The sequence below is a fragment of the Enhydra lutris genome, unplaced genomic scaffold (assembly GCF_002288905.1).
Source record: "Enhydra lutris kenyoni isolate GAN:26980312 unplaced genomic scaffold, ASM228890v2 scaffoldscaffold13, whole genome shotgun sequence".
NCBI lineage: Eukaryota > Metazoa > Chordata > Mammalia > Carnivora > Mustelidae > Enhydra > Enhydra lutris.
Window position 1 is genome coordinate 50,819,276 of NW_019154097.1, and position 26,081 is coordinate 50,845,356.

The 26,081-nt window shown below is 55.1% G+C and overlaps 2 protein-coding genes across 2 annotated transcripts in view; one reads left to right on the plus strand and one right to left on the minus strand.

Moving 5' to 3' along the window:
- LOC111145506 (BAI1 associated protein 2 like 1) overlaps nucleotides 1–15,305 on the plus strand; it is a 68,998-nt gene extending 53,693 nt beyond the window's left edge. The window contains exons 11-15 of the mRNA XM_022500398.1: nucleotides 221–298; nucleotides 1,658–1,838; nucleotides 11,557–11,562; nucleotides 14,222–14,259; nucleotides 14,719–15,305. Of these exons, the coding sequence (XP_022356106.1) occupies nucleotides 221–298; nucleotides 1,658–1,838; nucleotides 11,557–11,562; nucleotides 14,222–14,259; nucleotides 14,719–14,794 (379 nt within the window). The 3' untranslated portion in view covers nucleotides 14,795–15,305. The remainder of the gene's footprint in view (nucleotides 1–220; nucleotides 299–1,657; nucleotides 1,839–11,556; nucleotides 11,563–14,221; nucleotides 14,260–14,718) is intronic.
- A 1,368-nt stretch (nucleotides 15,306–16,673) lies between these two features.
- LOC111145757 (brain protein I3) lies at nucleotides 16,674–25,675 on the minus strand. The gene is made up of 3 exons (XM_022500942.1): nucleotides 25,375–25,675; nucleotides 24,726–24,828; nucleotides 16,674–17,088 (listed from the first exon to the last, which is right to left on the minus strand). Exons 1-3 carry the CDS (start codon nucleotides 25,514–25,516, stop codon nucleotides 16,956–16,958), a joined length of 378 nt encoding a protein of 125 aa, XP_022356650.1. The 5' UTR covers nucleotides 25,517–25,675; the 3' UTR covers nucleotides 16,674–16,955.
- Between the last annotated feature and the right edge of the window lie 406 nt (nucleotides 25,676–26,081).

Below are 26,081 nucleotides of genomic sequence, written 5' to 3' on the forward strand. Positions count from 1 at the left end.
CTGGGTAGATTATTCGGCTATTAAATAAATGTGGAAAAAAGCCAAAAAAGTAATCCAAATGAAACTAATGCTGTATATAAAATGCACATTGTGTGATGTGGTGAAAATGGACTGGTCTGCCCCTGAGCTATGTCTGAGCTGTTCTGTACCCTGCTTATCCTTCACTTGTCAGCTGCTGACCCCACAATCAGGCCTTTTTTTCCTCCTTCCTCACCTGTAGGAGGGGCTGGTTCCCAGCATCCTACACAAAGTTGCTAGAAGAAGATGCAAAGGAGGCCATGAGCGTGCCCACACCAAGGTAGGACCTGACTGTGGCTCCTGTTTCCCAGTGACAAAAACTCACCTTTGATCTCGTGTTTCTGGGCATATCAGAATTCTATCTAGATTGTGTAGTAGCCCCACAGGGAGACCTCCAGTCATGTAGGAGAGTACAAAAGGAGGACTGTTACCCCACAGTTCTTCCCTTTGTGGTTTCTGCTCTGGGGACATGCTCCCAGACTCTGCTCCTCACCCTCCTGTCAGCCCTCTGGAACCACCCACTGCCTCCCCAACCCCCACCCCCCACCAACTCACTAAATCCAAGGTGAGCGTCATCGCCATTACTGCTTAGGAAGTGCCAAGTTGCCTTACGCTGACTATCTTGTTTAATTCTTATAACAACCTTATGAGGTAGGTCCCCACTTTAAAATTGAGGACACTGAGGCACAGAAAGATGGAGCCAAGGCTGGAACCCAGGAAGGTCTTTTCCACGCCTAGCTATGAATATTTATATGTGTGTCAGCCGCTGAAGTTGGTTACCCTGTGGGTCCTCAGAAGTGACACATCCAGGGGCACCTGGGTGGCTCAGTCGGTTAAGCGTCTAATTCTTGATTTCAACTGAGGTCACGATCTCGGGGTCATGAGATCCAGCCCCAAGTCAGGCTCCCTGCAGGGCATGGCGTTTGCTTAGGTCTCTCTCTCTCTCTCTCTCTCTCTCTCGCTCTCGCTCTCGCTCTCACTCTCCCCCTTCCCCTTCCCCTCCCCCCGCTCCTCCCCCCTCTACCCTTCCTGCCACAAGAAGGAAAGAAAGAAAGACACATCCACACTGCACTTCTCATCTTTACCCTAAACTGGCTTGTCCTCAGTGTTTCCCATCTCAAACCCTCTAACCCATCCAGCTGTCCCTGCAGACCTTTGAGCACCACACTGGATGCCCCCTCCAAGTCCTGCTGTGTGTCATCGTCCCTGGCAGAACAGCTCACCTGCCGCCAGGCCAAGGAGTGAAAACTGCATTTTGTATTTATGATGTTAAAATGCTGAGGGTTCTTTTGGGGGTTTTGTTTTGTTTTTGTTTTGTTTTGTTTTGTTTTTCAAGTCTGAAATGCTCAACGCTTTGGTAAGGCTTTTGCTATAGTCTTCATTTTCTTACTGATCTTAAACTAATCAAGAGCCAGTTCTTAATTCAGTTTTTTTGAGCATACATTTATAAACCAGTAAAAACTTCACGGTATTTTTCTTGTAGCATATTGTGTGCACACACGCAGGTCTCGTCCTCCCCTCTCTCAGGCCCTGTCTGATTGTTCATCTCCTGTAGTTCTGGCCTTGGGATATTTAGGGTGTTTGAGATTCAGGTGGCAGGATCTTATGTAACTTGTATTCTCTGCTTGTTGGTCGGTAGCCCGGCCCCGGTGAGAAGCATCAGCACGGTGAACTTATCTGAGAAAAGCAGTGTCGTCATCCCCCCACCTGATTACCTGGAATGTTTGTCCTTGGGAGCAGCTGCAGATAAGAGAGCAGATGTCTCCAAAAGTATCTCTACCTTTAAAGCACCGGTGTCCAAGCCAGAAGCCACATCTCCTGTGAGTGAAGCTGCGGGGTAACATGCCGTGTACCCCGACCGTGAACGGCGGTGGTGTCCCTGGGATGGGGTGGGGGCTGGCACTCTTTCCTGTCTCTTCACTCCCACCCTCTCACACAGCCGTTCAGCTTCCTGAACTTAAGTCCTGGTGTTTGTTATTTTATCTGTAAATGTAGTTCCTCCGATGGTATCAGGTATATTCTCTCCTCGCCTTTAGTCCTAGCGGCAGTCTGTCAGTCTCCTCACCACTTTTTCTGTATTTTCTTTAATTTTCATACCATTTCCTGAAGGAAGACGAGGGTAAAAGTGGTAACTTTATCTTCGTTGTCTTCAGAAAATGCTTGCTTTGTACCAGGTACTGGGTAAACAGAGTATCATGTACACTCTCTGTAATCCTAAATAACCCCGTAAGAAAGGTGTTGGCTTTCAAGGTATAGAGATACACAGGACCAGTTTGGGGCTCTTTTGGAACTTATAGTCTAGTGGCGGGAAGCAGACGATGAGAAATAACAGTTACCAGAGATGGAAGCTGTGCAGAGAATTAAAACAAGGTGAGATGACAGCGGGTTGGGGCGACAGCTCACAGGGATGTCACCGGTGTGCTTGCAGGTGCTTATGAAGGGGAGCAGCATTTGGGGAGGGGGTGGTGTGGAGCTGGACCTTGAGGGGAGACAGGCCTTGGTCGCTGGCATCCCGGGGAAGAGAGCTTTAGCCGGGGTGACTTCCCAGAGGGACTGCACAGCCCAGGGCAGTGCTCCCTGCGTTTTCCTATTGATCCGGGCAGCACACGACTGTGTCTGCACCCCTGAGGAGGGGACATTGAAACTGAGACCTGAATGGCAAGGAGTCCATCATGTAGGGGTCAAAGGGAGGAGATTCCCGGACGCAAGGAGCAGAGGAGGGCACGTACTTGGCCCACTCATAGATTCCGAGATGACGGAGAATTGAGAAAGTGGGGGGTCCATGTTCTCATTTTTTTCTCGGGATAGGTTCTACTGTCAAGAAGGGGAAGGATGGAGGAGAGGACAGTGACGGGGAGGGTGAGAAGAGCACACATAGTGTGTGGGGCCGGGAGCAGGGAAGGCAGTGAGCAAGAAGCCGTGGGCGCGGGCAGAGGTGCGCACAGACTGGGCAGTTCCTGCTTGAGGATGGCGACTGGGTGGGGAAGCGAGGGCATCAGTGGGGCGGTGGGCGGGGAAGCGAGGGCATCAGTGGGGCGGTGGGCGGAGCGAGCAAGTGTAAAGAAAGCGAATCCGTGAAACAGGTGTTCTGAAGAGTGAGAACACGTGTGTGTTACAGAATATGGGGACTGCGGGGGTAATGCTGATACCCATTTACGGTTTGGGGTCATGATTGAAAACGAAGCCAGACAGTGTGGTGGTTCCTCCAGTATGTAGCTGCTCGGGCTCCGCCGAGAAGTACTGAACCGGTCGAGGGTTACCAGGTGGTGGTGCTGGGGGAGGAGCAGGGAGTTCCTGGTGTTTGCACAGGTAGGGTTGTGGTGTCCCACACCCTGGCATTCAGACGGGACCATGAACAGATCTGGAGGGTGTGGGAAGGGAGGCACAGTGGGGCGTGCAAACCTCTGTGAGGCTGCATGGTGGCTAGAGTGCAGTGGGAAGGAGCCTAGGAGCTCAGGGTCAGAGAGTGGGCTAGACTTCCGGGGGCTGTACCGCTGAGCGTCGTGCCCAGGGCTGCACGGCCGCCAGACGGCCCCAGAGCCTGCCTCACCTGTGCTTTTGGCAGCTTCCTCCCAGAAATAACCCTGGGTTCTGTTGGCGGTCCGCAGGCAGTGGGTGCATTGATACCGGCTACTCTTTTATTTTATGGCCATTGTATGGTCCTTTCTGTAGTGCAGGGAGAGGCATCTCCCTGCTTCTCATGGGATACGTGGCTCCACAGCTCTGCCCCATCGTCAGTGCTACTGGTGGCCTTTGTTCAGCTGGGAATGGTGTATGGGTGCGGTCTCTGGAAACACACACATGGAATGGGAACTCGTAAAATATGCCTTGCATTTCGTTGTGAGCCTTCAGGTGTTTTGGAATATGCCTACCTCATCATAAACTGCAGTGGTGCGTTCTGACCTGGAAAATGCAAGGTTTTTCAATCTCACTCAAAAATGTCTTTGGCTCAGGGCGCCTGGGTGACTCAGTAAGTCAAGTGTCTGCCTTCAGCTCAGGTCCTGATCCCAGGGTCCTAGGATCGAGCCCTATGTAGGGCTCTGCTCTCAATAGAGAATCTGCTCCTCTCCCTCTGTGATCTCTCAACGTCTTTGGCTTCTCAGATAAGCACACTATATGATACATTGTTTATTCCTTTATCGTTCCAAGTTATCCCAGATACGTAACAATTATTTTCAAGAGAATGACACACAGCTGTTGAAAATGGAGCTTTTCCATTCTGTCATCATGGAAGAGAAATTGCTTGGATGGACAAAGATATCAAATGCTGTTTTATTAAATGCCCTAGAACATTTTAAAACGATATTCAGACTCTTTGGAACTGATCTTAAGACATTTTTAAAAAGCAAAAATTCCTTTTGCTGGGATGGGAAAAAAAAAATCCTTAAAACTGCATGTCTCACAGCTCAGGATCCAGGAATATGAGGTATTCCATTCTGGGGTGACCTGTCTATAGCGCCTTCTCCTGTTTTTGATTTCCAGCTTTTTTTTTAAGGGAAAAATTCAAACATAATAAAAGGTGGAAAGAATAAAGCCTTTTTTTTTTTTTTTTTTTAAAGATTTACTTGAGAGAAGCACTCATGTATGTGCATACAATCAGGGGAGGGGCAGAGGGAAAGGGAGATAGGATCCCAAGCAGACTCCAAGTTGAGCACAGAGCCTGAGGTGGGGCTTGATCCCACAACCCATGAGATCATGGTCTGAGCTGAAACCAAGAGTTGGATGCCTGACTGTGCCACCCGGGTGCCCCCCAAGTCTTTTTTCATCTTGCCCCTGGCCGCACCCAGATCAATTTGATGCTAATTCCAAACTTCATTAGTTCATGTCTAAATCCCTTAAATATAATAATACCTTTTATTTTTACATGACCAAAACACCAATTATCATAGCTTTAGAAATTGGCAGTAATTCTTCAGTATCATCAATCAGTCACTTCAAATTTCTGATTATCTTATTAAAAATTGAACAGTATCGTTCGAATCTGGATCCAGGCCAGCTCCATACATTGCAGTTGGTCACTGAGTCTCATGACGAGTGTTTTTTAATCTAAGGTCTCCCCTTCTCTTTTTCCTCCTAACTGATCTGGGAGAACCAGATTATTGGCCCTGGAGGGTGGCCCCAGCCTGGATTTCGCTAAATGCATCCACCTGGGGTCCTTCAGCACATTCCCCTTTCTCCTGTGTCCTCCACCTGGATCGGAGTCAGTGTTACTGTTTTCTTTCTTTGCCGGTTTTGTTGGTTTTGTTAGAGCATTTCATCGGTGGTGGTAGCAAGTCCATCCAGAGGGACACACCTGTCTGGTTATCTCTTCTTTTGTGATATTAGCAGCTTCGATAATAACCACCTCATTCCATTACTTTAAGGTTGTGTCTTTTAAGATAAAAGAATCTTGCCCCAAGTCATTAATACTGAAATTATAAGTGAAAACACTGACATTTTAGGGCACCTGGGTGGCTCAGTCAGTTAGAGGTCTGCCTTTGACTCAGGTCATGACCCCAGGGTCCTGGGATTGAGTCCTGCATCAGGCTCCCTGCTCAGCAGGGAGTCTGCTTCTCTCTCTCCCTTCGCCTTCTACTTCCCCTGCTTCTGGGCTCACTTGCTTGCTCGTTCTCTGTGTCAAATAAATAAAATCTCTAGAAAAACACACACACAAATTTTAGCCAACACAGTCTCATTTTAAAGAACAGTTTAATTTTCAGTATTTTTACCGTATTGGTAAAGCTTTATGACGGAAGCATTGATGCAGTTCTTACTATACTGAATTGGATACATTGAAAAATCCTATTTATTAGTATATTCAAAAATTATATTATTTAGCATTTGGCAGTTTAAATTTATTTTAAATTTATTTTTAAATTTTATTTTTAAACAACTTTGGCTGGATCAGAATAGACTGGCCATGTCAGGGGGCCGCCCCGCAAGTGCTGAGACTATCGAGTAAACTGAGGGTTTGGGGCAGAGTGCAGCTTTAGGCATGTAACTTTCTCCTGAGGGCTGGGGTGGCGCTGCTGCAGGGGGTGGGCCTGTGTCTCTGGCCACCTCGTGGAAGCTGCTGCCCTTCCAGCCTCGACCTGGGTGCAGGAGTCCTTGGCTCACTTCCCGAGTGCACCTGGTCCTCGGTGTCCCAGGGCTGCCTCCAGACAAAGCTCCACACCCCAGGCCCCCCTCCCCAACACAGACCACTTTCACTGACCAGTAATCTATAGTCTCCTCACAGAGCGCAGACCTGATGGCTTCACTGGTGAGTTCTGCTCTACATGCAAAGAATAGCTAACACCAGCCTTCTCAAAGTTCTGCCCAAAAATCGAAGAGGGGACACTTCCTAACTCATTCTGAGGCCAGTGTCACCCTGATACTCTCTGGTCAGGCCCATTTCTGTCTTTAGGCTAGAAGACTTTAGTCTTTCCATTTTAGCAGCCTTTAATGTTTGGTTTCATATAACATTTAAAAGCCCAAATATCTAATGAAGATGCCCTTCTTTTGTGGATTCCAGTGTGATTTTAGTTGTCATTGATTTTGTGAGTGTCAGAACAATGAATGTTGATGAACTCTTTTCTTAATAATTGAGACCTTCCGTTAAGAAGGCATGTTCAGCATGGGACGCCTGGGTGGCTCAGTCATTAAGCGTCTGCCTTCAGCTCAGGTCATGATCCCAGGGTCCTGGGATCGAGTCCCGCATCGGGCTCCCTGCTCAACAGGAGGCCTGCTTCTCCCTTTTCCATTCGGCCTGCTTATGTTCCCTCTCTCGCTATCTCTCTCTGTCAAATAAATAAATGAAATCTTTAAGAGAAAAAAAGAATTGTACACTTTAAAAAAAAAAAAAAAAGGCGTGTTCAGCACTTCACAGAGGTACAGAGTTAGTACCTGCAGTGCGGTCCCCTAACCTGGGTAACTAATGTTCTGCGGTACCAGACTGCTGTGACCAGCCACACTTCTTTCTTAAACACAGCCAAGCGGCCGGTGAAGGTGTGCTGCCTAGAGGGGATCCGTGGATCAGAGTGAGACCTTCCCCCTGGAATTCATCCATTGAGCATTGACTGACAAGCTCCTGTGGTCCAGGGAAACAGAGAGGAATAAGGCAGGCCTAGAAGCTGAGTCCATTGAATGGTGTGTTTATTGAAGCTGTGCAAAGAGGCGACAGAGGAGGGAGGGAGGGAGGGCTCAGGCTCCTGGCAAACATCAGAGGGGGCATCTTGGAGGCAGGTATTTGAGCCAAGTTCTAAAGGAAGAGCTCTGACAAAACACAGAGCCTTCCAGATGTGTGTTCTGGGAACTGAGGTGGCTGGGTATGGTCCAGGGCCATAGCCAGATAAGTGGTGGGATGGATAGGCCAGGAGAGAAGCACACCGAGCCAGGAAGTGTGGGCTACATGTTATCCTTCCTCCATCCTCCTGGGTGGTATCTGCAGGTGGTGGTATCCTCGGGGTGCACCCTGGAGCCTCAAGATGGGGCAGGAGGCTGTGCAGTTGTCCAGGGAGAGTGGGCAGCGGGAGTCATGATCAGTGGAGATGGGAAGGGGTGACAAATTAATTCAAGAGGTAAGGACTGACAGAGCCAGTGACCAGCTGGTGTAGCCTACTTGGGAGAAACCATTGTTCTCTCTTAACTCTGGAAGCAGTTCTGGTTTGCTCATGTTCATGTATTTTAGAGCTGCTTTTTTTTTTATTTTTTAATTTTGAGCTCCAGATTTTTGACATGCAAACATTAAAAAAGGAAAACATTTTTGGGCAACCCTCTCAGGTCCCCTCCCTCCTTGGGAGCTTTGTACTATCATTCGATAAACTTTCCTTAAAAAGGTGGGGGGAGGGAGGAAGGAAGGAAGGGGAAGGAAGGAAGGAAGGAAAGAAGGAAGGAAGGAAGGAAATTCTTATCTGCACTTAAGTTACACATGTAACTACTAGAAAAACATTTGTTTGGGGGGTTCTGAATAATGCAAAATAATCAGGGCCCTATAAGTATGATCATGAAGTTACTTTATGGATTTTTAAAGTACCTACAATTTGAAAGACCCGTCTTCTCACTTTTGGGAAAAAAAAGTAGTTTTCTTCCATGGATGGAAGAAATTTCATTATTTGTCTACTGTATTAAACATAGAAGGAAGTGGCATTATGGTGAAAATCTTTTCTAAAATTCTAATACGGGGGCACCTGGGTGACTCAGTTGATTGTCTTCCTTCAGCTCAGGTCATGATCTCAAGGTCCTGGGTCGAGCCCCGTGTCAGGCTCCTTGCTTAGTGGGGGGCAGGGAGAGTCTGCTTCTCCCTCTCCCTCTGTGCTCTCTCAAATAAATAAAATCCATATAAATAAAATTTTTCTAAGAATCTAAAAAAAATAGAATTATAAATAAATTGATAAATTATCCCACTCTTGAGACAGAAATAAGGATGCTCTCCAATTAACATTTATTGATAACCGTGCACTTAAGTAAACAGATAAATGTTTTTTTTATCTCAAATGTTGCCATTTGCTGGATAAACAGATGCTGAAAAGAAGTTTCCTTTAAATCCACCTCGCAGTCACAGCTGCAGGTCTAAGTTAAAGAACAAAGTCCGAGTTTGTAAAAATTAAAATATCTAATCATGACACCTTATTTAAAATAGCTTATTTAAAAGTAACACTCTTCCTGCTTATAAAAATAACCCAGGGAATTTTTGTTTTGCTCCAAAGTATCTGTAATTTCACTTCCAGGATGACCACAGTTAGCACCACATTATATCTCCTTTGAGAAAACTATAGGCAAATTAATTTTAAATATTTTATCCTCCCTTCCCAGCACCCGCACATGGGAGAATCAGAGCATTTGCTCCTATCAGAAAGCATCTGTGAGTGCCAGACGAGCCCCAGAACTGCCCCGGCTGGTGTGTGATGTGAACAGGGCCGATTTCTGACCTCCCAGGCTGGGAGGCCAGGGGAGAGGGGGAAACACAGACGGAGAGCAGCAGGCCCCAGAGGTCCTTGCCCCGACTGGTCCTCCAGTTCTAAGACCTCGACTGTCTGCTTCTCAGTGCCCCACCCCCATCTGAACACTTGGTAAGACAAATACCACTGTCCTCTTGTGCTGTTCCTGAGGCATCAAGAGGTTGCTTTTTTTGTCTTTGTGATCTGGAGGATAATGGAAAACAGTTAATGAAGGTCACAAGAAACTATTAATTGGCTTTTAAAAATCAGCAAAGGCCACAAGGTTTGAGGGCCTCCCTGAGCAAGGCTCCCCCTGCCATGGCTTCAGCGGCTCCCTCCCCCATCACCCTCTTCAGGACAGTCACTGTTCCTTATCTATAAGACCATAAAGAGGGTAATAACCCAAAAATAAGTACACAGTGCTTCACAGATGCACAGTGAGATTAAAAGACTGATTTATATTCCACTTCTATCACGAACATGTTTTGAAGTAGTATTTCAAGATCCTCTGCAAACTGCAGAAAAACCCCACAACTCCATCACGGGAGGACAGCCCGTGTGCCTCCGCTGCGGACCCCGTTCTTTCAGAGGGGCTGCTGCCTCACTATCTAGTCAGATCTGGGGCTCCAAGAACAAAACTGAAACACGTAGGCCCGCCCCAGGGAAAGACAGAAGAACTGATTTGCTCCAAAGAAATGACCTCAGGAGCAGGGGAAGCTCCTGTCATCAGAACAAGCCTCCCAGTCTCAGTAGCCTCTCGCAAGAGCAGCCGGAGGCACAGGATCTAATCCTCCCATATCAGGGCCTGGGCAAAGGCGGTAAGTGGAGAATTTATGGCCAGACAGAAATGTCCCAGATCTGGGCTGCCCAGGACAGTAGCCGTTGAGCACTGGAAAAAGTGGATATGCAACTAAGGAGTTTGTGTTTGTATTTAATTTTAATGCGAATAGTCATAGGGGTAGTGGGGTATACCCATGTTGGACAGTCGGGTACAGAGCGTCCAGAACAGAACGGTGTTCCGTTTAAAAGCCGCAGCTAGGAATGTACTGGTTGAGAAGCATGGAGCATGACTGCGGCCTGCCCGGTAGCCCCTGAGGGCTGGGCATATGGTCCTAGAATTTTGTATCTCAAAAGTTCTTCCGCCAAAGAGCTGATCATTTATTTTTCCTAAACTAAGATGTTTAAGCCTGCTGATGATGGTAGGGAAAGGTACGTCCTATGTCAGCCAAATGCTGGGATCCACGGCAGCTGGTAAAGCATCTTAATGCTTTTATACGTATTTTTTGATGTACAGCCGTTCGTTAATGCCAATTACATGTAGGGTTTTGGTGAAGCACCAGGATCCTTCGGCTTAAGTACACCGAACACCCGGGCCTGGGAGCCGCCTACTGTAGAGGAGGGTGTGCTCCTGCATCCTCCACCCCACAGTTCTGTGGCGGCCCCGGCATGTTCTGCCTGGGGGCTGGGGGGCAGGTCCCCGGGACCGAACTGTCACCGCAGCAGAGTTGTTGCACATGGAGAACTGGGCTCTAAAACGCTCCTGGAAAACTCAGCCCCGCTCCACACACACTTGCTTCTCAGAGCGATCGCCGCCTGAGCGAGAGGCCCGGGGCGCGGCTTTGTCTGCACCCACTCTCCAGGGTGGGCACCTTGGTTTCAAAAGAGCCCTTGCCCCGGGGCGGTTGGCTCTTCCCTGTCTGGCCTTCAGTGTCCCCATTTGAGGAATAAGGGGTTGAACTAGTTCGGAGGTGATGATTCAGGAGGTCCGTGCCGCCCGCAGCCGAGAACCAGCATCGGCCGTGAGCTGTCAGGGCTGCTGGCGGTGCCGTTAAGAGCCGAGCTCCAGCGGCTTCAGACCAAGGGCACCACCGGTTCCATGGGAGCGGCAGCCCAGGGAGCGTCGCTACGGAGGCTGCCTCAGGGCCCTCTCATCACTCATCTTGGCTTCCGGTATGTGGGCTCCCCACTCAGCATTCTCACTGGGCCACAGAGGTCCCTGTCTCACCTAAGTGTCTACCTGTGGCCAGAAAATGGGCTACGCTGGGTGGACTCAGCTGACCTGACCACCCATAAGCCGGGACCAAGGAGTCCCCTTGAAGGCACATGGGCACGCGGTAGATACCCGAGCAGAAATCTGGATAGTGGGAGAGGGAGGGGGAACGGACAGCCTGTGACAGTGCCCACTCAAGGTGGACTCGGCTTTCAGGTCGTCTGGGGCGAAGAATCACAAGATGCGTCCCCTTTCTGCCTTTTCCTACTCAGCCATCATCATCTGGCTGTAGGCTGTTGCTGGTCAGGCCTAAGGCCTTCACTGCCCTTACTGTCTTATGGGCATCCCGGTCCGTGCCGATGACATGCCTCGCCCGTTTGGGTCCTGGTTTCGTCCCTCGATAGCCCCGCCTTGTTGAGGTGCTGGTTCCCTGGAGGGGACGCCTGGCAGTGCCTACGAGCCGTGCCTACGAGCCGTGGGTTCCGGCTTTCTGTGAGCTGTGTAGTGCGGACTCCCAGCAGGGCCCGCGGGGTGTGACTCCTTCTGCCTGTTGCCTTCGTGACCTTGGGGGGCTCAGCTCTGCAGACACGCACTCGCACGTGCTGTGTGCCCGGAGCTGTGCATGTAGAGAAGGTGGCTCCTGGCCTGCAGAGCCCCGTCAGCCTGTGCGGAGAGGCCGAGGGCCCACAGGAGCCCTGTTGGGACAGGCCCGGTCCAGGGACCCAGGACAGAGGACAAGACAGGATTGGGGAGTACAGAGACCAGGGACCCCAAGCCCCACCACACGGCCCAGGGGAGGCAGCAGAGGGACAGGCTTGGTTGGAACGTTTGGAGGCAGCACAAGAGATGGGGCTGTGTGGTCAGGTGTGAGGTGGGAAGATCCTGAAAACGCTTCTGAGCGGTGTGACATTTGCTCCCTGATGGAAGGAGGGCAGTGCCACGTGGCCTGGAGGCGCGCTTCACTGGCAAAAAAGGGAGCGGGAGGAGGGGCAGGTTTGGGGACAGCAGTCAGTTGTGACCACAGCAGTGGGCTCAGTGCAAGTGGGTTAAGGGAGAAACCTTTCTGAAAATGTCTGTGTTTTTGTTTTTGTTTTAAAGTAAACACTGAAGAATACCATATATGGAAAATGTGTGACTTTTCACAAAACAGCATGTAACCAGCACCAGATCAAGAACTAGAATGTTATCCGCCAGCGGCCTCCCCCAGCACACACACCCCGTCCCCTCTCCCAGTCCAGACTGGCCCATCTGGTGTGGTCCTCCCACGAACCCCCCGTGCAGCGTGCCTTCGCGGCGCCCTGTTGTCGTGAGGCGTTCACCGGAGGGAAGGCAGTCGTCCCTTCTGCTGACAGACGTTTACGCGCTTCTGACGGGACTGCTCGGAGTGTCCTGGCTGGGCGTGGGGGAGTGGGTCTCGGCCCGTGTGCACGCGCGCTGCTGGGACCAGGGCGCGGGGTTCCCACCGGCCCCAGGTTTGCCCCAGCACTAAATGGCTCCAGGCTGTCCTGAGGGACTCTCGCCGTTCTCCCTCAAGTCGCTGCTGCTTCTTGCCACTTGATTTTTGGAGGACTCGGACGCCCCTCTGCCGCCGTGTGTTTCCCTCAAATGTCTGGGCCAAGTACTCGGACGGCAGAGCTCATGAAAATGTAGCCAACCTCGCTGCACCGCTGAGCTGCGCCAGTCGCGGCTCAGGAGGCCCTCCTGGGAAAAAGCCGTCCGTCTTCCCCCGGAGGGCTGCTTGTGGGTCCTCAGGGAGAGTTGTGTGTCTGGTTTCCAGTTCAGGGTGCAGAGCTGTCCTCGGACTTGCAGGTACACCTGGCAGGGAGACAGTGCCGCCCCCAAGGAAAGGGAGCAGGAAGGTGGTTTCCGGTGAGACTGTCAGAGAGCAGGAGGGCTGTGCGCCTCTGGGGCCAAGCACATGCCCCCTAGAGGCCACACCTGGGGAGTCTGGCGGGGCAGGAAGTGTGCTTTCCCGGCGGCGAGGCTGCAGGCCGCCTCCTCCCAGCGGGACCTACAGCCTCCCCTGCAGGGGGCTTTCTGCCCAAGGCCCTACACCGCTGCCGCCGGGGTCTGTGCACGTGCAGCGCTGCAGGGCAGGCATCCTGGTGCTTTTTAAATAAATTATAAATTAGTCTGTAACCATCCTGAAGTATGAGCACTTCCCCACTAATGACTTACTCGGACCCCTGCTGGGGAAGCACGGCACGCCGGAGGAAGAAGCCGGAGGAAGAAACCAATTTGCAGCCATTTAAAGCCCGATTAGGGCGTGCTGAGGGGGCAGTGGAACGTTGACACGGCATCAGGGTGCCTCCTAATGCTGGGGCTCCCCGCTGGCATGACCCTGCTGGCCCCAGGGCTCAGAGTCAAGCTCTGAGGTCCTCAGAGGCACAGAGACAGCAGGCGCGGGTCGGAAGTGGCCCAGGTGCCCGCAGCCCTTCCTCTGCTTCGGGAGTCTATGTCCAGCACCCAAGAGCAGCATCCAGGGAGAGCGCTGACCTGGACTTCCTTCTCCGAGTATGGCCTTTGACCCCCCAGGCTGGCAGCAGGAGGTGGGAGGAGCTTTCAGGTCCTGAGACCACAGGAATCCCAGGAGCTTTCAGGCCTGTCAGGTGTGGCCCAGGGACCTGTTGCTCGGACGGTGTTACACCGCCCTCTCCTGGGCGCCACCTGGAGAATTAGCCCCACAAGCTCGGGCCAGTCATTTCTTGGAACAGCCAGAGCAGATTTAAAGCAAACGTGTAAAGCCCGCAAGCTTACAGAGTGAAAGACAGAAGGTCCATACTCACCCCTGGTCCCAGCCACACTGGGAGACCCCTAAGCCCCGGCTCTGGCGGTTCCTGAAGGCAAAAACAGTGTTGCCATCGTTCCATCTCCTCTTTGCCTTCTGGAACTTTCTGCCAGATCTCTGGCTGCCTGTTGGCATCAGTCTGGGCACCAAAACCCAGCAAGGTCTTATTTTTACTGTCTTTTCATGGCATCATTCAGGATGAGGCTCCAAAAAACCAACCGCGGCCACTACAGTCACGCGGCCGGAGCGCCACTGGTGAGGAGCCGCATGTCCTGGCCTCAGGGTCTGAGTTCTTCCAGCGCTTGTGAGGGTCCCTCGTTGTCTTAGGTCTTCTGTTCTTGCCCTGATTCTTTATGTGACTTTAGACACTGAGATGGTCTCAGATGGACAGAGACTGCAAGGCACTTTGTAGAACAGGCATCAGCCAGCGATAGAGACCCTTATGCTTGAGATGGCTTCACCTTCAGGTCTTGTGAAAAATGCCCCAATTTCACGAGCCTTCCGTAAACTTCGTCTTTATCTTCACAGAACAATGCAAATGGGACAGCAAAGCCTCCTTTCCTCAGGTATGTTGAACTTAGTCCATGGGGGCCTTCAGTGAGCAGCCCAGGAGGCACGACCCTGAGGCGCCTCAGGCCTGGGGCGGGGGGGGTCTGAGAGGGATGCGGCCACCTTCTGCTCATCAGTCTGGGGAGGAGGGCCTGCAAGCTCTGCCATCTTTGCCCGGGACCCCGGGACCTGAAGGGGGACGGTGGGGAGGAAGCCTGGTCACAGGTGCGCTGGGCAGCTTAATCCAGACCCTGTCCTCGGTAGTGCTCCCACCCCAGCATCTACAGCTCTGGAGAGCTGAACGGGTGGGTGGCAAGGAGAGAACTGCCACAGAGAAACGCTCGTGTTCAGAAAACGTCCAGAATTTTATACAGAAGCCATAGAATTTCAGAATGAGGACAGTAGTTCGTAGCGTTTTTAAAATGAAATTTCCATCTCGTAGTATTTCTGCAGCCGTCTTTTTCCTCCCCTTGCAGCGGAGAAAACCCCTTTGCCACTGTGAAACTCCGACCGACGGTGACAAACGACCGCTCCGCACCCATCATCCGATGAAGGCGGGCTTGGGAACGCCTGTTCCTCCGACATTAAGTTCCCACTTGCAGAATGACCGCTGTCGGGCGCGCGCTCTAACTGTGGTAAAGCTTCGCCAAAGGGTGCCTGGTTTTAACTCTATTCTACTTGAGCAGATCAACGCGGTCTCTCAATTTAACATAGTTGGGTTGATACTTCTTTATCTTCTTAAAGACAGAAATGTAATAGTTTAGTGATCGACTCAATCATTTAAAATATCTATTCTGTTCACCAGAAGGCAGTAAATTTGGTTCCAATCCTTACTGTATCATTTTTTAAATGTTCTGATTTTTTTTTTTAATAGCCAGAGTAAGGGATAGTCTGTGCTTTCATGACTGGCTTTCCGCACCCGGATGCGAAGGAGACCACAGTTTCGTTTTATAAAGCATGTGCTCTTACCTAGCATTATGACGTTTATCTAAAAGAAATGATGTGTAAATTTGCAGCTTGGCATGCAAATCCTAACTGTAAGCAATATAAATTATGAGATTATATAAAAAGCTTTTAACTTAAAAATTTTAAACTGTTTAATCAAATGTAGAGCTACATAAGGTGGAGGAATCCCCAGGCTGCCCTCGACTTAGACGCAGGTGTAGAGCACACAGACGTTTGGCCTGCTCCTGTCACGGCCATGACGTCCAGTACTCCTGCACCTGCAGAGCTCCCGGGCTCGGCGGGTCAGAGTTACGGACCGGACTGACCAGTGACAACACACCAGGCCCTGCTGCACTTGGGCCTGACTCCGAGCGTCCCACGTGCGGGCGAGGGCCTGCTGGGAGCAAGTGTCCCCGCGGCGCTAGCTGCCCGAGGTTGCCTCCGTCGCTGGTGAACTCTGAAACGTCCCGGGGGCCAAGTCTCTCCATTTCTGAATCGTCCTGACCCCTGCCCCTCCAAAGAGCACGTAGGAAGCCAGAAGCCTGAGGGCTGTGGCCCGAGAGGGGAAGGTCTGCCTTTCGTCTGAGAGCTGCCATCATGCCCTCAGAATCGGGAAGCCCGCGCCAGTGGCCGCCTTCACCTCTGGCCGCCAGAGACGCGCACTGGTTCGGAGGAGGGCAGCAGCGCGCCGCACGGCCGGCCCCTGCGCTGTGCGGGCGCGAGGAGGGCCTCGTTTATCACAGCAACTTGGGTCTCGCCATAAATCCAACCTTTTTCTGTAAGCTTCAAAGTGGTCACAGTCAAATGCAGGTAAACCAGTGGAAGCGTGGGACGTTTCACGTTCTTGGTCCTGTCCTGCCTGCCCGGTGAACCCGGCCACCCCACCCAGGGCCGAGCTCTGTGGGCAAACGCCCGTCCTGAGCAAAGACGCGCCAGCCGGTCCAGTAAAGACAAGACAGAACGACATCTCACTCGGGGTGTTGTCGTGGTCCCCTGTGTCGTCGTCGTTTCCCCCCCCCCACCCCAGCTTCTCCCGCCATCTGAGTAAGAGGAGGGTTCATGGAAACGCAGCGGTCTCTGTGGTGGGGGTGAGGCCGCCCTGACCTCCAGGGCTCTGCTCTCCGGGATCCTCAGGCTTTGTTATGGAGATTCTCAGGCGCCTGGGTCTCAGCCCTCACAGAATGGGGGGGGCACTCACCTGCCTCACGAGGAGGGGAGGGGGAGGGCTTCTTAGGTCCTGGCACAGAGGTGCGTGCTCTGTAAATGTCAAGGTGTTATGTTTTGTTATATTAATAAAATTTGGAAAGCACACTCGAGAGCTGTGGCTGTCTACGGAGGCCTAGACGAACACGGGCCAGGAGCCGGACCGCGCTGAAGCCCGGCGGCAGGGACGTTGCTCTAGTCTGTTTGGTTACAGGAACTTTCCAACGTGTACACAAGTTTGTACAGCAGCGGTGCGTGCGCACTGAAAAAGCAGAACCAGGTGAACAATGGTATGAATTTCATTTATTTAAAACAGTATTTCTCACCTTCCTCAAATTGAAGACTGCAAAAAATAAAAGCAGTGCTTGAGCTGTCATTCACCCCAGAGCAGTGCTGCTGTGTCCCCACGCTGTGACCCCTGCGCCCACGAAACCGCAGCTCGCGCCACCGATCTCCCCGCGCTTCACAAAACAGTCCTGAAAGCTGAATCAGTAAAGCTACTGTACATGACATTTACATCAGAAAAAGACAGCCGGATGGAGGAAAGCCAGGCGTGGTGTTCCCTTTAAGTGAAGTTTGCTCCACAGTTAGGGCATCTCCGCTTCCTCAAGGCAAAACAGCAGATGAACCCAAATGGGAATAAGATGATGGCCAAGAAGATGCCCAGGAAGGTGAAGGAGTCCTCCAGAACCCCGACTCTGTGGAGAGAGGAGAGGGGCACTCATGTCAGGGCCCTGGGCAGAGCCACACCTAGGGAGGCCCTTCTGTCCTCAGCCCCCCACACAAGAGGGGACAGAGACCGTGAGCACGTGGGGCCTGCGGTGCCTCAGTGACCGTGTCCCCAGCTGTCTTCGCCCTTCCAGCAACAAACCCACCCAGCTGTCACGCGAGCGGGTTACGCAGGAGGCGGCCAGCTACTGCTCTCCGCCGCCACTCCAGGGAGAGTTACCGGAAGGAATCATCACCTCTTGACAAGAACATTCACTTTCCATGTTACCTACTATGTTATCTCCGCCGTTACAAAAGGGGAACAAGAAGCAAATGCTAGTTTCTGTAAAAATCCTAGACCAAGAAATTAGACCAAGGAATCTGAATCATTTTAGGGTATTTTTTTCCCCACTGTTGAAAAATTTCATTCTTCCATCCTCTAGAGGGAAATTTGAAAAACTGGTATTAGAATTCTGTTTGGGGAAAGGTTACCATAAATTTTAGTGAAGGATTAAAATCAGCCATATTTACAAGGTCTCTAAGAAGACCACTTATCTTGAGAAATTTAATCTCCATTTCTTCTTCACAAAGTCAAGTTTATACCTTCAGGGTGCACCAGACACGTGCCCAGGGGCTGTTACCCCAACCATGTGCTTGGAGTGTAGGTTGAATGACCTGAAGTCACCGCTCCCATTCCAGGGTCACTTTCAGAGGCCCCAAAGGTGGGAAGTAGGAGCCATGTGCTCAGCTCTGTCACTGCTTCTTAGGCTACTTCTGGAAAGTTCTGGACAGAGCTGAAATTAAAATAACAGCCAGCTCAGCCCTAATGAACAATGCCTCACATTCCAGAGAACCAAGTTCCTCCCTAGGCAGCCAGGGACACCTCCAGCCTCATCCACCACGCTGTGAGCAGAGAGCCCTTGTGAACAGGCACTTCACCAGAATTCACCAGAACAAACATGCCAAAGCCCCCAGGGCTAGTACTGAGGAGGAAGAAAAGGGACTTCAGGGAGGAGCTCCAGGGCTGACAGGAGGTAGACCAGTAAGCAGACACCCCCACCCGCTCCCTGCTGCCCTCCCAGAGCCCGCCTGCCAGCGTGGGGCGCGAGCCCCTCCCTCCTCGGCCCACACCTCCGCTCCTTTGTCTTCAAATGCTGCGGAGGACCTCCTGTGCCCACAACGCTTTGGGAGCAGCTGCCCCTCCTTTTGCCACCTTGTGCGCAGAGACGGAAGGTTCAGCTCAATAGAAGGTCAAGTGTCAAGGTGAAGCAGCCACCAGAAGGCTTCCAACACTCCAAATGCCAAACCTGCCACCGCCCCTTCTGATCACAGTTTCCTGCCCACAGCAGTGGCGACCCCGCTGGGCCAGGGCTCCAGCCCGCGCCCTCTGTCCTGCCGAGCAGGCGCCAGGCCAAGAGTCACGAGAAACAAACTAGACTGAGGAAGCCTGGTTTGCAGCAGCTTAAAGCAAAGTCCCACGCGATGCCCACTTCCCGTCCTACCCACTCAGGAAGGAGCTGCCTAAAACGTCTGCAAGGGACAGGACCCTGTAGCGCCGCTGCCCAAGGGGCTCGTCCTAAAACACCAGCTCCCCCAGTAAGCTCTGCAGAAAAGAAAAGGAAGTTTTTTAGTTAATTTGAGGAAACTCTTCCCCCATCCTGGAGTCACAGCGCAGGAGTCCGAGAAACCCCGAGGTAAAGACCCTGTCGCACTGTTCCAGTGGGCGCTTCCGTGGACCGTCCGGCCACAGGCAAGGCCGGACCCGAGGGGGAGCCAATCAGGCCTGAATTTCCGTCAGCAGAGTTGCCTGTTCTCGTCTACGTTGCTACACAAGTCTTGTAATCGGAGTCCTCTAAGGACTGCCAAGGTCGCCAGGTCCCCACACTGTTCCTCAGTCCCTGGTGGCTGTCCCTGTCCCTGGGAGCCAGACTCAACGGTGCAGACCCCACCTCGCACCTGCCCCGCCTGAAAAAGCGCCAGCAGCCTTGCTGCCCAGGGCTGAGGCTTCAGGGAGGTCCTGGGCCACACACGGGGACAGGAACGCACCTGCTCTGTCCACCGTCCTCGCCAACAGCTCCTGCAACTATGGAAGCTCATCAAGCCACTTTCCCAGCAGCTGGAGGTGGCCTAGGACACCCCCCCCTCCCGGCTCGGAGCTTTGGTACCACCCAGGTCCCCCTGTCCGCCTCTCTCTCAGCCTCTACCTAAGTCCCACCCATAGTCGAAACCCCAAGAATCCCACCAGTTCACGCGCAGTTAGAATGCCCAAGGGGAAAGCGGAGGGCAGCAACGAACCAGGCCTCACAGCTGGGTCACAAGCACCAGCTGAGAACCTTCCAGAGAAGCGTGCCCTCTGTAGGAGTGTGGAGGAGGCCTTGCCCAGTGTCCCCTCCAGGGGCAAGTGAGGCCCAAGGACAGGGACTTACCTGGCCAAGCACCCACCCAGGCTGGACACTCCAGGTCAGCCCACTTGCGGATCGAAGCTGTTAGCACAGCCCAGAACCCAGTGTGTCCGCTCGAAGGCTCCAAATGTCTGGGAGGAGGCCAGGCCCGAGGCATGTCCTGCTGTCCTCCAACCCTCCGCACCCAGAGCCGTCTCCCCGCAGTGGAGGGGCGGCGGGGGCAGGAGCTATGGGTGCGGCCTAGCACACCTCCCTACACGGGGCGCCCGGCAGAGGGCAGGCGGCTGTCGGGCAGCGCGCCCACCTGCGTCTCCGAGACCGGGCTCTCCGCGGCCCGCAATGGAGGAAACGCGGGGGGCGCGTGCACCCCCAGGCCCTCTCTGCCCAAGCACTAAGCTTCCCAGCAGCAGAGCGGTGGGTGACGGCCGACGAGGGCCCCCGCTCCTCTGTCCTGCCTGAGGAGCACTGTCCGACGCATACGGGGGCGCCCCTCCCCTGGCCCACCTGCCCGGGTCAGATGGCTCACCCCACCCGCCTTCACCGCACTCTAAACACGGCCTGGCCGCAGGTCCCCGGGAAGAGCAAGGGCCTTTCCCTTCAGGGACGAGGGACCATCCCCTCCAGCAAGTCCGCGACCCAACCACCTTCCACAGGGTAACGACCCGAACCCGACACACTTTCAAGCCAGTGGGAGCCTCCAAGCATGGGGTCAGCCCTCAGGTACCACACTCGCCACCCAGGAGTCCACACGCCTCTTCCAAATGACAGAAAGCCCTGGGAGAACTTGACTATAGCTTTGTAGCGAACGCGCCTGGCAGCCACCTCTGACCTGAACGACCTCATGGCCATTTGCGGTCGTAATTCATCCTCTTCACGTGAATATTCATGTCTTGCTGCAAAAATAATGTTCTCACCATGGGTACTGCCCCCAACTCAAAAACCATGCTGGCGTAACTTACAGTTTTTAAAGATCCAGAATCTTCAGAATAGAGAAACGCAATCTGATCTCTGGGCCACTTTTGATGGAGCAAGACTCCAGGTGGCAGAACAAACCCGTCCCCAGTGCCTGTCCCCATGAGGCACCCCAGAAGGGAAGGGACGCCCCAGGACAACCCTGACCCAGGCTGCCTCCTGCAAACGGGGTCACACACTCTTCCTCTCCGACTACCCCCCACTCCTGCCCCGAAAAGCCCGGGTCAGTTCCGAACGAGCTTCAACTCTCCACTGGCTCAGAACCCAAACCGACTGAGCAAGCCGCCCCCGCTGAGGCCGGAGGCCCGCCCCACTCTTGAGCAACAGGGGGGGGGGGGGGGCCAGGGAAGGATGTGGAAACTGGAGAAACTGGGAACTGACAAATTCTGAAACGCTTCTTTAAACTCCTGACTCCGACCCTGTGGAGAAAGCGGCCACTTGCCGTCTGACCAGGGCGGGCCTGGGTAAGGTTCTCGGGGAGCAGAGGACGGGGCTCCCAACTCCCGAGGGACAGCAGACCGGCCAAGAGAGGCCGAGGGGAGTGAGGGCCGAGCGGCCCCGGGACCGACCATCAGCCACCAGCAGACCCCGCAGTCCCGAGGCCGCCTCCCGTATTCCTCACGGCAACCCCGCCCCAGAGCCCCGGGGCCTTCGGGGCCACAAGCTCCAGCAGGCCCCGCTTGTCCTGGCTGCTCAGGACACAGGGCACGATCCACCCCCAGGAGCAATCCCAGACAGGCCCTCCCGGGAAGCCCAAGTCTCCTCAGGGAAGAGAAAGCAGAGACTTCGTCCCAGCGGCCTTCAGCCCGGAGCTGAGGCTCGGGGACCAGATGCCCAAAGCACACAGCCCACCGCAGACCTCACCCCGCTTGGAGGCGCCCCGTCTGGCCTTCTGCTGTCCAGCAGCCTCCACTACTCACGGGCCTCCCGGAGCAGAAGCGCACAGGGCAGGTGCCCGGGGGTGGGGGGCGGCCTGCAGGAGGTGCTGCGGAGCACCCCAGCCCGGGCCTGCACCCACAGAGGCCCCAGCACTCGCGAGCTGCGCACCCTGGCCAGCGCCGCCCAGGGCACGAGTCCCAGGCACTCCCAAGTGCTGCCCTGTCAGGCTACAGAGAACCCACAAGCCGGAGGCCGTGGGCAGGGCCCAGCCCACCCCTCAGGGCAAGGCCAAGGCCAGAACTAGATGCCCCATGAGCTGGGGCCCCAGTAATAGGAAAGCCCCTCCCCACCCCCCGCCTGCGGCCCACTATCAGACACCCTAGGTTCTGTCACAGACACCTTCCTCTCAGGACCCCTCCACACACCCACCCTGTCCCCCCATGCCCTGGATGTAGCCTCAGCCTGCCTCTGCCCCCCACCAGGGCTCTTCCAGGGTCGCCAGCCCCCTCCCCGCGGACCACCCCAGGACCTGACCGCTCGGGCTTCTGGGTAAGCACCCAACCCTGACAGCTGTTCTTGAGCCTCTCTTAGCTTCCAAGGCCCCACTCATTTCTGGATCTCCTCATACCGCTCCAGTTACCCCCAAAACTAAATACCCAGAGACACCCGGGCGGCTCGGTGCCTGCTGCTTTACACACGCTCTGGCCTCTGACCCATGCTGCCCATCGAGCCTTCCCGACAGGCTGCCCCGCACAGCCCACGGTGAACCCAGCCAGACCCGGGCTCCCAGACTCCGGGGGGTGCCACCTCCCCCCTCTGCTGCATCGAGGGACAGCCCACGCCCCCCAGGGGAGGATCGGCCGCAGAGAGGCCGGGCCTGGCCAAAGCCCTGGCTGGGCAAGAGGGCGCCGAGTCCAGACAGACGGGGGTGAAATGAGAAGCACGCGCACCCGCCGGGCTCCAAAGAAAAGCGTTCTCGGAGCCCACTAGAAAGGGAAGATGGGGTCAAGCTGCTTAAGATGATGGCCGAGCTGACAAGTGACACAGGCCTCTTACGCCAAGCCTCACTCAGAAGGAATCACAGACGTGTGACTTGGGCAAATCCCTGCCAAGCTACCAGGGAGGGAAAGGGAACCCAAGCCCCGATGCCAGACAGTGCCCTCACTGGACTGTGCCCCAGGGGACACCTCTCCACTCTCCCCATAGGGGAGCCACCCCAGGGCCATGTACCCACTCCCCAACCACAGGAAAGCTTCCTTAGGAAGCACCCGGCCTCCCCCACCTTCCCACTGCCCATCTCCCAGGCCCCCCGCCCGCTGCCTGGGAAGCCGGCCCCACACCCCACCACTGCAAAGGCAGAGAAAGGCCTCCCGGAGCCAAGGGGCCACCCGCTCTCCAGCAGCAGAGGACACGGCGGGCAGCAGGTGGGAACACTCATGCCCGAAGTGCCCAAGTGCTAGGGGGCCCTTACTGCCAGCATCCGTCCTTCTCAATCCACAGACAAGAGGGATGACGGGGACAGGCCAAGAGGGAATCAGAGCCTTTGGCCCCAACTCAGTCCCCAGACTTGCTCTCAGAGCTCCCCCCTCCTCACTCCTACCACCCAGAGACAGGATAGTGATCCCCACGTGAAAAAACCCATCCCCGCGGCGGGTGCCGCGTACCTCAGCCTTCAGGAAGCTGACCTTGATCCAGATTCTGCGGGACTAGGGCTCTGGGACCCCAGTCAGCAGAAGCCACAGGCCTCTGACTCTGGGGAACGGGAAGTAGCCGGGGAAAGCGCTCCCCACTCGGGAGCAGCCTCAGGGGCCTTACTGCTACTCTCTCACCCCAGACGCTTGGGCCAGGAAGGGCTTCACAGAGCACCCCAAGACACCCCCACTTCCCGGGCAGGAAAACAGAGCCGAGATCCGAATGCAGCGCCTGCAGCAGGCTGGGCACCGGCTGGGATGTGACACTCAACCATGGCATAGAGACACTGAAATGCCAGCCAGACTGCTCTGCCCCAGACACCTTTCTGAGCCTCCTCCTAAACTGGGGAGATCACTCCAAGATTCTCCCGCCCAAAAATAGGTCCTTGGAATCCTCCAGCTAGCCCGACTAGAGACTCTGTCACCGCAGGACTGTGTACACAGCCAGGGCTCTTAGCACCCAACACCAGCCTCAAAGCCAAAGACACGGAGTTTCCCATCACCCCCTTCTGCACACAAGCCCCCGTGAGTCCCAGGGGCTCTCTTCACAGGCGACCCGGCCCCAACCCCTGCCCGGCCCAGTAGCATTCCTCGAGCTCTCAGGCCACGTCCCTTCTTCCCACCCTCGTGCCTTCAAATCCCAACAGCTGTGATGCCCCCAGGCGCCCACAGAGAACGGTGTCCACGAGGGTGCAAGTCATGTCTTTCCCCCAACCCCCTTCACGTTCCCCCAAAAGCCGTATCAAAACACACACCTGTCCTGAGTTTACAGACGAGGTCCCTGTCCCACAGGCCCCCGCTACTAGGCACACGGTTGGCTCTGGAGTCCAGCCTCCTACCCGCCATCTCTGTGCGGCCCTCCCTCTCCCACACAGTGACCCCTGTGACTCTGAAACCTTTAACTTCCCCCCTGACTCCACTCTGGGCCTTCCAGATACACCTTTGACGTTAAGTCTAAATGTAAACCAGCATTTCTCAATTTCATCTCGGAGACTTCGACTTCCTTCTGCCAGACAAGCTGAAGACCCGCACTCTTGCATCAGGCAAGCAAGGACCAAGTCTCAGCTGAATCTGAACCCTCACGACCCACACACAACAAGCACGTAGCTAGCTGCAGTTCCGACACCATAAGGACAGTTGTGAGACCCTGGAGGCTTTGGTTTGAGAATACGAAAAAGAGCTCCTGCCCCACACAAAGAACCATGGTGTTTCCATCACCCTCCAGCTAACGGCCTGGCGTGGGTGTTGCTCCCCTGGCCTCCTGGACCTCCGGATCCCTGGACTCTCTGGCCATCTGAGTCAGGGCTCTCCTGCCAGGGCACTTTCAGCTGCCCTTCCCAGGAAAAGGAAACCTCCCACCACCTTCAAGAATCAACTTTAGTGTACGAGCTGCCCAAGCGAGCACCACCTTCAAGAATCAACTGCTGGTCCCAGAACCAGGGACAGCGCGTGTTACCATTTCTGCATCCCACTCAATTGGGACTCAGGGACCCCAAAACCACTCAACTCTGCAGGAAAGAAAACCCCTCCCTGATGACCCATGAAACAGTGTTGACACCTAAGGACAAATGAACCCACTCTCTCCCACACCGCAGGTCAGCAGCTTGTCCCAAGACTGACCCACCTCCCAGCGAGTCTGCCCTTCCTGAAGCTCTGGGGGCCAGCCCCCGGCCTGTGACATACCTGCAGACTGGGCAGCCTCCAACGACAACGATGGAATTGGCAGGGTACCTGGTGACATTTCGACTGTGGATGTTGTAGACCCTGGGGTGGTGGGTGGGTATCCCTGTGGGCAGGAAGGCACATCAGAACGGGGCAGGGAGGAAAACTGGGAAGTCTGAGGGCTACTTCTCCTGCCGTCCCCCCACCCCGCACCCAAACTTATCCTTTCCAAAATCCAGACAACGGCCCGCCTGTACTAAGCGCCCGCTACGGGTTTTACCGGGAACTAATTTACAGACGGCACCTGGTTAACTAAGTTAATAGGAAACAAGGCCACGGCGCTTCGCGGGATGGAGGGCCCAGGGCTCGCGACCCCCAGGCCGGCTGAGGGCCCGATACCGGGCTCCCGGTGCGAGAGACTCACTCGCCCCCCTCCACGCCGTCCCCACGAGCTCGGCGTCCCCTCGGCAGCGCCCGCATCGGCACCCCCCCACTCTCCCGAGCACGGCCGGGCCGCGGCCCCGGCCACAGCGGCGTCCGGAGAAAAGTTGGTTTCGGGGTTAAAGGTCGCCACAGGTCCGGGCCCAAAGTTTGGTCCTAGGGCTGTGGGCCCGGCGCCCAGCCCCGACCCCGGCCCTCCCCGGCCCTCCCCGCCGGCCGCCAGGCGCACCTGTGACGAGGTAGGGGTAGGGCGGCGGCGGGGGCGCGGCGGGGATGGCGCCGTAGCCGTGCGGGCCGCACGCGAAGTCGCCCTGGCCGGCCTCCAGGTTGTAGGCGGGCGGCCGCTCCTGCAGCAGGGGCTTGTGGTCCATGGCGGGCGGCGCCCACCGCGCCCGGCCCGGCTCCCGCCCGGACTCTCGCAAAGACTCCCGCTCCCGCGCTGGCTCGGACTCGCGCGGACGCCCGGACCCGGCGGCGGGACCCGCTCCTCCCGGGCGGCGGCAGCGGCTGCGGCTGCGGGGCTGGGCCCCTCTCGGAGGCGGGCGCCGCGGGCTTCCCCTCCGCGCCTCCCCCCCTGGCCAGTCACAAGACCCGGGTCACGTGGCGCGGCTCCCGGCGGGGGAGCGGCGCGGGGCGGGGCCGGAGCGGCGTCTTAAAGGGGCCGCGCCCGCCCCTGGCCGCCCTGTCGGACACTTGTCGGCCTTGACCCCGCGCTCTTCCCCGCCCCACCTCCACGGCCCAGAGACCGCCGCCTGAGGGGACACTCCGCGCCACAAACACGACTGCAAAGGAGATTTCGCACTCGGGTCGCGACCTCTATGGCCCGCGGACTCCGCCCCTTCCAGCGCCTGGGCCCGCTCCACCCATCTCCGAGTGAAGACCCCCTTGGCCAGCTGGACATCTGATTCCCCGAGCCCACTCACCACCGGGAAGTGT

Coding starts and splice junctions, on each gene's coding strand:
- LOC111145757 (XM_022500942.1), bottom strand. CDS start 25,516: ATGGACCACAAGCCCCTGCTGCAGGAGCGGCCGCCCGCCTACAACCTG. Junction 24,829..25,374: donor CTACCCCTACCTCGTCACAG/GTGCGCCTGGCG, acceptor TCCTGCCCACAG/GGATACCCACCCACCACCCC. Junction 17,089..24,725: donor GGAGGCTGCCCAGTCTGCAG/GTATGTCACAGG, acceptor CTCTCTCCACAG/AGTCGGGGTTCTGGAGGACT.